General features: G+C 40.2%; 1 protein-coding gene across 1 annotated transcript in view; it reads right to left on the bottom strand.

Annotated features, from left to right (window-relative positions):
- The window catches only part of LOC131240220 (beta-glucosidase 42), a 96,599-nt gene that overhangs the window by 31,427 nt on the left and 51,361 nt on the right, over positions 1-13,811 (bottom strand). The window contains exons 5-6 of the mRNA XM_058238345.1: positions 10,441-10,515; positions 10,280-10,367 (exon numbers count right to left, since the gene is read on the bottom strand). Coding sequence (XP_058094328.1) covers positions 10,280-10,367; positions 10,441-10,515 — 163 coding nt within the window. The remainder of the gene's footprint in view (positions 1-10,279; positions 10,368-10,440; positions 10,516-13,811) is intronic.

Genomic DNA, 13,811 nt, shown 5'->3' with positions numbered 1-13,811 from the left:
CATACAGGTTTAAAGGTAGCCACGTACACTTTCACATCCGCATACTCTGCATCTGTCCATTTCCCCCTAATCTCCTTAGCCGTGGGAGCTTTTATTCCTTCACCTACTTCTGCTGCTGCATCAATTACCACCCGCCAATATGGAGAATTGGCTGCGTTAGGAGGTATGTTGGCATGTATAAATAACTTTGCTGCTGCTCTACCTAATTTCTCAACGGAAGTCCTACTCCACATTTGTTTTATCTTCTTTTGTTTAGTTGATTCTTTCCTAAAGAGTATTGGATCAATACAGGGTCTCCTAGGCTCATTTACTTCTTCATCCAAACGTATAGGGGCATCATGTAAAGATGTCTGTCGTCGGCTCCCAAACATACGTCGTAACCCACCAAACCTACCCCCCACACCCCCACTTGCAGAAGCAGTTGCACTCCCACTCCCACTGCCCCCCCTGTATCACGCACTGACCCATGCGTGCCAAACATGCGGCGACGTTCTTCCTCTTCACGAGCTAGACGCAAGCTCTCTCTCCTAGCTATAGTAAATTCTCGATCTGAATCTTCGTCAGAATCAATAATATCTTCATCACGAATGCCCATATATTTAGGACCAAACACTTCCTGTCGAGCTGCATCCAAAATATCATCTTTCTTCTTTTGTACAGCAGCACGTTTACCCTTCGACTCATCCAGACTAGCTTGCATTAAAAACATTATCTCTTTCGGTACTCTACTACATGGCGCAACTTGACCCTTTCGATGTGCCAAATGTTGTTGATGCCTCAGAGGCAACAAAAAATTCTACTCATATTAATGGACTAATGGATAAAGTTGTGAACGAGATTGGAGAGGAGAATATAGTGCAGATTGTGACAGATAATGAAGCAACATATAAGCTTGCAGGACATGTTGATGGATAAGAGAAAACATCTTTTTTGGTCACCATGTGCTGCCTATTGTATTGATCTTATATTGGAAGATATTGGGAAGAAGAAGAATGTTAAGGAAATGGTCGAAAGGGCAAGGGAAGTGATGACGTTTATTTACAACCATAATCAAGTAGTTGCAATAATGAGAAAGTTCACGAAAGGACGAGAGTTGTTGAGGCCTGCGGCGACTAGATTCGCAACAAACTTTATAGCATTAGAGAGTTTATTCCAGCATAGGGAAGAGTTGAGTGAGATGTTCGCTTCCCAAGAATGGCTCAACACAAAACATGGAAAGAAGACATCAGGGACACCAATCGAAGTTGAGAACACCATACGGGACAACAAATATTGGAAGAAGGTCAAGGCGATTCTAAAGGTGATAGAGTCACTAATGAGGGTACTCCGTCTTGTTGAATCCGATGAAGCACCTACCATGGGCTTCCTATATGATGCCATAGATAAGGCAAAGTTTGCAATTCAACGTGATTGTAGAAGTTGGGAGACTTATTGGAAGATGATCGACAAGAGATGGACAAAACAACTCCATCACGATCTTCATGCAGCAGGTTACTACCTAAATCCTAGGTATAGATATGCCCAATCATATGTTGCGGATGATGAAGTTCGTGTCGGGCTAAAAAATGAGATAAAGAGATTAGAGCCTGACTTAGATCTGCAAATAAAGGCATTAAATGAATTAGATACATTTGGAAATCGCCTTGGTAGCTTTGGAGATGCTCTTGCACAACATGCAGTATCTAGATTGCAACCGGCCGAATGGTGGATTAATTTCGGAGAGAGTACGAAGGCTCTCCAAAAAATTGCAGTAAAAGTTTTGAGCCAGACAACATCTTCCTCTAGCTGCGAAAGGAATTGGAGTTGTTTTGCGCTCATTCATTCAAAGAATAGGAATAGATTGCAGACTAGAACATTAGATATACTTGTCTTCATGCACTACGATATAAAACTAAAAATGCGACGACATCATAAGAGCATTACATCTGCTGATGACGGAGACTACTGTCCAATAAACTTGGACAATATTTATGATGAGGATGACCCACTTCTACCTTGGTTGGAAATAAGGGAAAAGCAAATTGAAGAAGATAGTGAAGAATTGGAAATTGATGACCCAGAAATACGCAGAGCGCAACAAGAGAATCGTGCAGATGTGTTGGACCCAGTAAGAGGGGCAGCGTTTATGCCACGTACGAATACGGCTCAAGATCAACAAAAGAGTACGAGCAGTGGTAACGTGACCATGTCGAATGATGACGATGACCCCCCTGCCCCTGGTGCTGGCACTTCTGGTGTTGCTCAGCGCCCTACACAGCCGTCTAAAGATCACGATGTCGATAAACATCGACGAGGTGGTACACGAGGTCGGACTTATGAGTGTATCGAGTCACGATACAGCCAGCAGGAGGTGGGTACATCTAGTGGTGCACTGGGTCCGGGAGGTCCGGAACATCAGCAGGCTCGTGGTCTTGGTTATTATGATGGATATTCTTATGGTCAATTGAATTATGATGGTTATACTGAGCCTGTTCCATCACATTCATGTTGGAGTAGCCCTCCCGATCAATATTCATATGATTATAGATATCCAGATCCAAATCCAAGTTACTTATCACAGCAAACGCACTCTCAATCTCAAGATTCTCAACAGCCTGAGTATGGGCACCAGTATGGCTATTCGACGGGCACTGGTGGATATCCTTACTCCGGGTCAGAGTCGTTGCCTAGTCAGGATCAGTCATCCTCTAGTTTCGTTGATCTAGTATTTCCTTCTGGCACTAGATATTATGGATATGCAGCACTTACACCTATTAGACAGTCTCAGCCTGATGGTGACGATGACGATGATGTGGAGGTCGAGCAACCACAAAAAAGCAGATTTTCATTTTGGTGGTGACTTGTGATTGTGAGCATATATTTGTGTTAAGGTAAGTATTTGCAGCAGACAGCTCACAACAGTATTATTGCAAGAAGCCATGTACATACTTGACACTACCGAACTTGTATTTAAAATAGCTCCCCTGACAACCAATCAAGTAATCCTTAATCAAGTTGCAGGGGAGTATATCAGACACTACTAATTATTTTTTTTTAATATTCTTGACTTGAGGATGACAGGTCATAGACAGGAATCACACTATCACAGTCACGTGTACACTGCACAAGTATGTTCAAGAAATTCCTCAAAAATAATTGCAAACACCTAATGTAAGATATTTTCATTTTACATTCATTCTAATATATCTATCATTGATAGTAGATAGTTAGAAAATTAAATACATGAATTTTGTAGTCAAATTCAGGTTATTTGGTTCATAAATTCATCAGACAGTCCGATACAACTTCTCACCAAAGAGTGGACCGTTACACCACCATAAACATGTTCCAATTTATAAATGAATGCATATTTGGAATGCTTAGAATATTCTGGATTTAATCCATATTTTTTTGGCAAAAAAAATTTTTTACGCGGTTACGCCCCCATATCACCGTTACACCAACCGATACCGATACGGGACACCTTGATGGTGAAATATCATATGTTGTTGATATTTTGCAACATCAATAGATGCTTGAATGGAAGGTTGGATGGTAAAATAGGCCGGATGGGATGGTTGGATTGATTTCTTACAACAGCACATGCTTTTAAGGCCCCATTAAATAGAAACTTGTTATGTATGCATTCTTTTTGAATTTATTTATTTATAAATATACAAATATGTACATTTAACATCTCCTGAAGTTTCGCTAAAAATTCAATCGTTTTTCCCATGTTTCCCTGCATTTCCGGTTATCAGCGATATTATTGGCGATATCGATATTGTTTCGGTATCCCTAGCCAACAAAACTTATAGCGATACCAATACTTCAAACACTGATTGCAGTTGCACCTAAGCCTATGTACACTATTGGATATTGTGTACCACAGGTGTGTCCAAATCTATGTACACTAACACTCCCCCTCAAGCTGGTGCATAGATAGCATTCATGTCAAGATTGATACAAACGGTCTTAAGGCATACTGTGGATGTGGCTTTGGTGAAGACATCTGCCAACTGATCTTCTGAATGAACAAAGGGTGTGTGAAGAAGCTTGGTGGCTAACTTCTTCCGAAGAAAGTGGCGGTCGACTTCAATGTGCTTTGTGCATTAATGGAAGACTAGGTTAGATGCAATGTGTGGCTGCTTGATTATCACAATATAGAGGAATTGAGAAAGATGTAGTAAATCCCATATCCTGAATGATGGCCTTCACCCATAGTAACTCACAAGTTGTAGGAGCCATTGCGCGATATTCAACTTTAGCAAAGGAGAGCACAACAATAGATTGCTTCTTGCTTTTCCATGTAACTAGATTTTCCCGTGCAATATCCTGTAGTAGAGCATCAATCGGAGGAAGAACCAACCCAATCAACATCATAAAACTCACTGATTTGCAAGTGTCCATGATTTGAATAAAGAAGACCATGACTAGGTGTGCCTTTCAAATAGTGTAGAATTGGATAAAATGCTTCGAGGTGATGACGACAAGGTTGTTGCATGAATTGACTTACAATGCCATCAACATAAGAAATGTCTTGAATGAGTAAAATTGAGATAAATTAAGCTACCCACTAGATGACAATACATGACTGAATTATTGATTTCATGTGATCGTCTCTCATGCAACTAATGGTTTAGTTCAATAAGTGTATCAACAGGTTGAGCACCAAGTAAGCCAGTTTCGAAAAGAAGAATTAGAACATACTTGCATTAGGATAAGAAAATTCCACGTTTTGAGTGAGTTACTTCAATTCCTAGAAAGTACTTCAATAACCATAGATCCTTCATTTCAAATGATGATGCCAAGAATTTCTTAGTATTGTCCTTCTCAGTTGTACTCGTGCCAATGAGAAAAATATCATCAACATATATGACAAGAATCATTGTGTCGTCATGCATATGCTTGACAAATACACAAGGATCAAAGGTACTTTTAAATTGGTTGTTTGAAATTGCGTAGCCAAGCTTTTCAAACCAGGCACAAGGCGACTATTTGAGGCTATATAGAGCTTTCCGAAGACGACTGACTTTGCCAATCTCCCCTTTAAGCTGAAAACCAGGAGAAGTCTCATATATTTCTTCATAAAGATTGTCATGTGGAAATGGATTTTTAGCATCTAGTTAATGCAGATATCATTACACTTTAATAGACAAGAGGATGCGAACTAAGCTTAATTTGGCTACCAGAGTAAAGGTTTTGTCAGAATCCACGTCATACTTGTGTTAAAGCCCCTAGCAACTAGCCGTGCTTTGTATTTGTTAATGGTGCCATCAGCTTCGTGTTTACTCGTAAACACCCATTTGCACATGACCACATGTGTGCGTGGTGGAAGAGTGACCAAATCCCAAGTAATTCAAGGGCAGACGTCTCCTTTACCATGGTTTCTTTCCATTTTGGGTCACTTAGGCCATCTACAATCTTGGTAGGGATAGACACAGAAGATACAGATGTAAGGTATGACTGACATGAAGAGGATGGACATTAGTATGAGACATAGTTACCAATGGGGTGATGTGTGCATGACCGGATTCCTTTGCGAAGAGCAATTGGGATATTTGTCAGTTTTGGTGCTAACATTGAGCAGTGGTGATGTTTAGGAAGAATGGGAGTTTTCTTCCTTTAAGAATAGACTTAGATATCTTTGGTTCAAGTGAGAGTGAGACCCAGTACTTCTTGAACATGAGACTCACCCATAACAAGGAGGGGAAGAGTTGCAATATGTGTATGGCTAAATTACTAAAAGAAAACAAATCTGGGAAAATCTAGCGTCACCACGACGAGATTCTCGTTAAATCTGAAAGAAAGATGCCCAAAAAACTGCTAAATGATAATGACCAGCAAACCCTTATTGCTGAAATCCAATTTCAGTAAATTTGGAAGAAAAAGAATCCAAAAAAACTGAAGAATATGAAAGTCCAGCAAATCGAAATCAGTCAAACGTGTTTTTTTTATCCAACCAGAGGGAACAAATCAATCTAGAATTTCCAACGAAACCTTACTGATGTTTCTAGTAAAACACAAAAGCTTTGAATCTTCAAAGACTTGATCAATCAAATTTTCTAGTAAGAACTTCAACAAGATCTTCAAGATACGACAGCTGCAACAAATCACATACAATCAGTGATTAACAGGTTAAGACTCTCAAGAGATCAAGAGATAAGAAACCCTAGGGTTGTTCTTGCTCTGATACCATGTCAGAAGAAAGAAAAGAAACTTAGAGAGGCTTGGATGTCTAACCCTCTCTCTTTATATATTAAGTGAATAACAAAATTACATAAACTACCCTTAAAGAAATGGGTAAAAAGGAAGAGAGAGAGAGAGAGAGAGAGAGAGAGAGAGAGAGAGAGAGAGAGAGAGAACTTATAAAAGGGAAATATGGCCCAAGTAAGGGGAATGGCCCATGCCCCAGAGGGATATGGCCTAATTATATCAACACTAAACAAAAGAGAATAAAAAGATATGGTGCATTACAGAAGTAATGAAGTCCATGATGATATGTAACATTGTTAACACTCCCCCAATCAAGCATATATATCAAACACACACACCCAGCTTCCCTAAGATTTCTCTAATTCAATATTGATGAGAAGCCTTTGTGAAGATATTTGCCAATTGATTGTATAAACAAATCGGAAGGCATAGTCAACACAATTTTGCCATCACCATTTTAAGGGACAGAGACAATCAACTTCAATATGCTTAGTTCTCTCATGGAACACAAATTTATTAACAATGTGAACGAAAACTTGATTGTCATGATGAAGAGGAATAGGACCATCAATACCAAAACCTATGAAGAGACTTCAACCATATAAGCTCACAAGCAGAATTTTCCATCGCTTGGTACCAAGCTTCTACAAATGACCTAGCAACAACACTCTGCTTTACCAAGTTACAAGATATCCCCCAACCAAGGAGAAGTAACCATTGTTATACGTTCTATCCTCAGATGATCTTGCCCAATGAGCATCACAATGTCCACAAACATTTCATTGAGAATGTATGTGCTCCTATAGAGCACCATATGGCTGTATAGTGCATTTATTTGTGTGCTCCTACGATACACTATACATGAGTCACTTATACTTTGTTGCTTCTTCTTTCTTAGGTGCTTGCATTGCTATCTCTTGTTTCTTCCTTACAAATAAAGCAACAGAGAGAGGGAGGACTCACAATCCTAAACCCTCGTCTCCTCCTCTTCTCTCTTTCTTCATCATATCAGAGAATCATTCTATGGGATACAACTTATATTTCCTCTTTCTCCTTCAATTTTTCTTCCTTTTTCCTATCTTTTAGGGCCTTCGGCACTATCAAATCGCTTTGTACGGTGCACCTTTGATGAAAGGAAAAAATATGCATCATAGGCGAGGACTCCAAGCTTTCTAGAGTGTTGCCCCAATGGGCCAACTGATGATGTTGTTAGCCCCCATCTAGACCCAATGGACTAGTCAAACTCACCACAAGACCCAATGGCCAACAAACAAACAACAAGCTCCACAAAGCCCACCAATTTCATCAACAGACTCCATTAGGCCCACCATCGGTGTCAATTGGTCCCATAAGGCTCTTTGTTGGCTACCGTCGTCACCAGCTCACATCCGGCAACAAGGCCCGTCACTAACACCTATAGGATCCACCACCGACGTTAGTAGCCTTTGTAAGGCCCACCATTAACATTTCTAAGCCCTTATAAGGCTTCCCCCCCCCCCCACTCGAAAAAAAAAAAACAATGGCCTTATTTAGGCCCTTAATCACCATCCCATATGGCCCACCATTAGTAACAACAACCCCTATAGGATCAGTTTCATCAATTGCAAGTCCCAAAGGGCCTACCACCAATAGCAACAACTTTTATTGCGTTCAATATTCACACAAATAGAAGATATGTCCATTCATATGCAGTGATTAGACGAAAAGGTGATTATGACCACTTTTTTATTGTTTTTTTAAAGATTTTTCTTATCATGGCTGAAAATGAGATACTATTTCCAATAGTTGTTGTTGATGCAAGAATCTGTACCACCCTCCGCCGAGCCTTCAATGCTCGGAGCAAACCCTGGTCCTACACAAAGGAACAGACAAAGGAGACCCTGGCTCAAGCAGGGAACCCTCCGATGCCTAAGTCAGGCTAAGGGACTAGGTCTAAGTAGAGTAGTGGTGAGGGTGCGAGATATCGTGTACCTCTTTTTGTAGAAGGGATCCCCTATTTATACCTGAAGGTTGTGATAGTCATGCCCAATAATCTTGGTGCGGTCATCGCCATCACACGGGGATTACGCATGAGTGGTCGTCGGCAGTTACCCGGAGATCATGCCCTGGGTATTACTCTAGTCTGGTTGTGCGTTACTGGGACTGCGCATTAATGTTGTTGTTGACTAGACTTCTATCCGAGCTTATCTCATGGCTCGAATCGTGCTTACTAGGTCGAGCCCATGCATAAGAAGATTTGGCACAGCCCTGGATCCATGGGCTTCAGTTCGGCTCGGCACCCAATGGGTCTGGACCATGTCAATGGAGTCGGTCCATTCAATATTCGACTTATCGACTAGTCAGATTCTTCCAACAGTCGACACGCTAAGTGGAGAGGGTCGGGTCGGTCAAAGATAGGATATTTCGGCTCAGGCGTATTGCCACTGCTCTGAGATCCTACTCGCAGGATCGTGAGTGGATCGAGTCAGCGCTCTACAAGGACCTTTGGATCGGGTGTTCACCTCGGCTCGGGTGTATTGCCCATCCGAGGCTTCATCCCTTAACGTTGAAATTATCCTTCTGGCTTGGTTCGGATTTACCCATAATAGTTGTCATGATCATCATCTAAGGGTTTATACAGTGTCAATAAGCTAGGTGGAAAATTTTATTTGGCATAGTCACAATCAGTGTCTAACAAAGGAATTGGGTCTCATAATGATAACAAAAAATATATAAAGAACCATCGTAAATGATCCATACTATGATGATTGGGAAAGTGAAAATTTGACTATCATGTCATGGCTTCTTCAGTCAATGCAACCAAATATTAGTCAAGACCATTATTCCTAAAAACTGAATATTAGTGAATATAACAGCATGAAGGAAGGTAGTCCCAAATGAGGAGCTCCTCCTTCTACAAGCACAAGAAATCCCTAGAAGCATACATCAGCTGGGGTGGTGCCATGTGGCATTCATCCAACAGTCATGAATCCTCTACAAGACTTCTAGATTATTCTACACAAGTCTAGCTACAAGACTCTCTTAAGGGAGTGAACAGAAAAGCTTGTATTGCTCCAAGTAGAGAAGGTCACAACTCTGAGGAGTGAATCCCAAATGAGGAGCCTCCTCAAATAGGCAAAAGAAATCTCCAAAAGCATGCATCAATAGCTAGGATGGTGCGATGCAGCATCCATCCAACGTCAGAAATCCTCAACAAGCCTTCTAAATGATTCTACCAAATCCAGCTACAAAACTCTCCTAGAGAATTCTAGAACATTCCAGGATTCTCTACACAACTCTACAAGACTGTAGATTATTCTAGATGTCTCTACACACTATGTATAAGTCTCATATGTACAATGTAAGCCAAGAATGGCTAAGTCCATAGAAAAGCCTCAAACCCTTGTCTCTCAATGCTTCCTTTCATTGTGCATCTAGAGAAGGGAATGAATTAGCAGATTCCCTTGACAAAGAGCGGTTTCCACACCAGCCTCAGTTGCATTTCTTAGTATCCAATGGCTTGATGGATCTTGCATCTTCTTTTTTCTTACAATTTTCCTTTGACTACAAAAAATACATCACTTAGTTGTAAATAATGAATAAAAAGCAAAACCTTTAAAGATTTTTTTTTTTTTTAAAGAAGTTATCCCTCAAGCTTCCTCCAAGATGGCTACAAAATATGGTTCCATATAAACACTTGAGAGAGAAGATTTCATGATTTGGATCCCTGACTGAGTTGTCTACCAAGTTTTATAAGCTTGACAAACAGACGTGTCTCACTTCTCGAGCTTGACAAAAAAATTGGAAAATGCAAATATCAGAATATTATGATTTATGGCCGACTAATATGTCTGCGAGTTCTATAAGTTAAACAGATGTGTTTCGCTTCTCAAAGTTTGAGAAATATAAAAACAGAAAATTGCAGCAATCAGAATGTTATGAAGAACAATGTGAGTATTGAAGTAAAAGGGCCATATAATTAATGATTTGGAGTTAGAGATCCTTCCAACAGAAATGCATGCATCTGCAAGCAGAAAAAGAATTCCACTACAATATGAGTTTACCTATGAAAGTGCTGCAGTTTCGATGTATTTGGTAAACTTACACAATTTTCTCAGTCAACCATCCTCCTTCAGACTCGTGAAGATGAGAAGGAAGATCCCAATGGTATAATGTCACATATGGTTGTATTCCTGCAAGCACGACAAATACAAGTAGGTAGTCAACGCAAGTACAGATAAAAATCTAGAATAAACAACAATGCACCTTTTTCCAGTAGAGTGTCAATGAGGTTGTTGTAGTATGCAATCCCTTCCTCGTTAATTTTTGTTCCCATCCCATCTACAAGCACAAAGACAACCAAAAAGCAAATGCATGGCTGACCATATAAGCAGCTAATGAATAAGATAACACAATACACATGAAAATTATGCAATAATGTGTAATGTACAAAACATAGGGATCGTGAAATAGCATATTATGACCAAGATCACTTAACATCCATGATCTCAGCATGTGATCCATTGTAGGTAACATGGCCATCGTCAACAGTGAAAGGCTCTCAACAACGACGATGATTGTTACCTTTGTATTGTTTTAGGTATTTGATTGGCCATTGACATTCCACAAAGGGAATAAAGTGGAAAAAAGAAATAAACACAGAATAGGAGAATCATAAAGAAGAAGAGGAAAGCTGTAAAGAATTTTTTTTTCTTTGGGGAATTTTACAAAGTAGTACCTCATTAATACCATATTTACATCCTAATACCTTTTCAAATTGTGTTTTCATTAGACTACCTCATTAATCCAAATAATTATCAAATGGGTACCTTCTATTAGTTTTCTCTCATTTCAGTCCAGTTCTTTTATAAAATGACAAAAATACCCACTAATGAAGCTTAATTACCTAAGAGTCATCTTTTGCCTACTGAAGCTGCTATTGATTGGTGCCTGTGGGCCCCACCATGATATATGTGTTTTATCCACGCTGTCCATCTGGTTTGCCAGATTATTTTATAGCATGAGCCCAAAAATGAGTCAGATCCATCTCTTAGGCAGACCACACCACAAGAAACAGTGGGTCATTGAGTGACCACTGACCACCCTTGAAAACTTCTTGGGGCCTACAAAAGTTCTGGATCAAGCTGATAATTGTTTGTTTCCCTTCATCTAGGTCTGTGTGACAGGTTGAATGGCAAACACATACATCATGGTGGGCCCCAGAATGCCCAATGCATCACCACACCACCGCTGGGTGGTTTTGGAAAAGGGGAGCAGATTAGGTGCAACCCCAGCCTCACCCAACACGGTGCGGCCCTAACCGTGGGGCCCACCTTGATGTGTGTATTGTATACCCACACTGTTCATCTGTTTTTCCAGCCCATTTTAGGGAATGATCCCAAAAATAAATCAGATCCAATTCTTAATTGACCCACACCATAGGAAACAACAGTGATTGAATGCTCACCATTAAAATCTTCCTAGGGCCCACCGTAATGCCCACTCTAATGTTTATTTTCCATCCAACCTGTTGACACACAGACCTAGAAAACTTTTGTGGACCACGAGAAGTTTTTAATCATCATTGTTTCCTTTGGTGTGGTCCACCTGAGAATTGGATCTGCTTCATTTTTGGGATAATGCCCTAAAATGAGCTGGAAAAATGAATGGACAGCATGGATATACAATAGATACATCAAGGTGGTCCCCACAGTCAAGGGCACACTCGTTTTAGGTGAGGCCGAGGTGCACCTAATCCACTCACTGGCTGGCAACACCAGCTAATCATCCGAGGAGGGAAAGATGGGAGTGGATTGGGTACTACCCCCGCCGGTCTATAGTTAGGAACATGGCTATGAGGGGCCACCGTGATGTATGGGATTTATCCACACCATCCATCCATTTTGGCATATCATTTTTGCATACGAGCCCAAAAATGAGACAGATCCAAGGCTCAAGTGGACTATATAGTGGGGATTAAACACCTATCATTGAAAACTTCTTGGGAACCACAAAAGTTTTGGGTCAAATTGGTATTTGTGTTTTCCCTTCATCCAGGTCTATCAGGTCTATACGATCTCATGAACAGGTGGTGGGATGGCAATTAACCATCATGGTGGGCGCTAGGAAGGTTTCAATGGTCACCTTGCTCCTTCCCATGGTGTGAGCAACTTGAGCCTTGGATCTACCTAAGTTTTGGGCTCATACCCTAAAATGATGTGGAAAAATGGATGGACGGTGCAGATAAAACCGATGCATCACGGTGGCCCCTCAGCGCCCCATCCGTTCCTAGCTAGATGCAAGCGGGGCAGTACCCAATCTGCGTTCGGGAAAGATGGAATGTAGATTGCCTACTCATGACGTGGCTACCAATCGGTGCTTTGAAGGCCCATCATGATTTATGTGTTTTATCCATATCATCCATCCGTTTTTCCATGTTATTTTAGGTTATGGTCCCAAAAATGAGTCTGATCCAAATCTCACTTGAACCACGCCATATGAAAACAGTGGTGATTGAACGTGCATCATTAAAAACATCCTAGGGCCCACTATAATGTTTATTTGTCATCCAACTTGTTGATTAGGTCAAACAGAGCTAGACGAAGGGAAAACACAAATATCATCTTGATCCAAAACTTTTGTGGCCCCCAAGAAGTTTTTAATGGCGGGCGCTTACTGACCACCTTTTGTTGTGGTCCACCGGAGATATGAATATGATTCTTTTTTGGGCTCATGCCTTAAAACGATCTAGCAAAATGGATGGACGGCATGGATCAAAGGCATTCATATGGTGGGGCCCACATAGCACTGACCAGTAGCAGTGTCATTAGGCAATCCGCGTCATTATTGTATTTTCTCTTTTTAGTAATTTTAAATAATAAATACCATGTAAATATCATATTTACATTAAGTAATTGAGCTACATCATTAAGATGGGTATTTTTGTCATTTTATGAAAAAATATGATGGAAATTAGAGAAAACTAATGCAAGGTACCCCTTTGCCGATTATCTTGATTAATGAGGTAGCTTAATGAACAGTTGATTTAAAAAGGTATCAGGATGTAAATATGGTATTAATAAGGTACTATTTTGTAAAATTCCCTATTTTTTTAATAAATCGAATAATTTTATTAAAGGAGAGGAGAAACAAAATAACAAAAGCAACACAACAACAAGGTTGCCCTCCAGTTGCAATGAATACGAGACTACCCACAATTGCACCTTGAAACTTATCTCCACATCATTCACCAGACTTCTATAATGAAACAGAACAGTTTTGAGAACTGAAATTTATATGGCTACCATTGCAATTCTATGAAGCATATAAGTAGTACAAGTGTAAAGACCAAATACATGGCTGTTGACCATACATTTGGTGGACCACATTCACCTTAAATGTGGCAGTGCCCTTTCTCTTGTTGCATCCTAAGTCACTCAGATCATATAGCATGGTATATCCTGAGTCACTATAGGTGTAGGTCCTCTTTCTGATGGTGTAGACCCAAAATGGCATTTAGTCATTTTTTACTTACAAAAATAACATCTTCCTTTCTACTCTCGCATTGAATCTAGAATGTACATATGATGTAGGACCGATGCATGAACCAAATATCATGTGAGATCAAGTAGCAAAAT

Source organism: Magnolia sinica, chromosome 3 (assembly GCF_029962835.1).
Source record: "Magnolia sinica isolate HGM2019 chromosome 3, MsV1, whole genome shotgun sequence".
NCBI lineage: Eukaryota > Viridiplantae > Streptophyta > Magnoliopsida > Magnoliales > Magnoliaceae > Magnolia > Magnolia sinica.
Note: the sequence above shows the minus strand (reverse complement) of the source record. Positions and strands in the feature narration are given on the sequence as shown.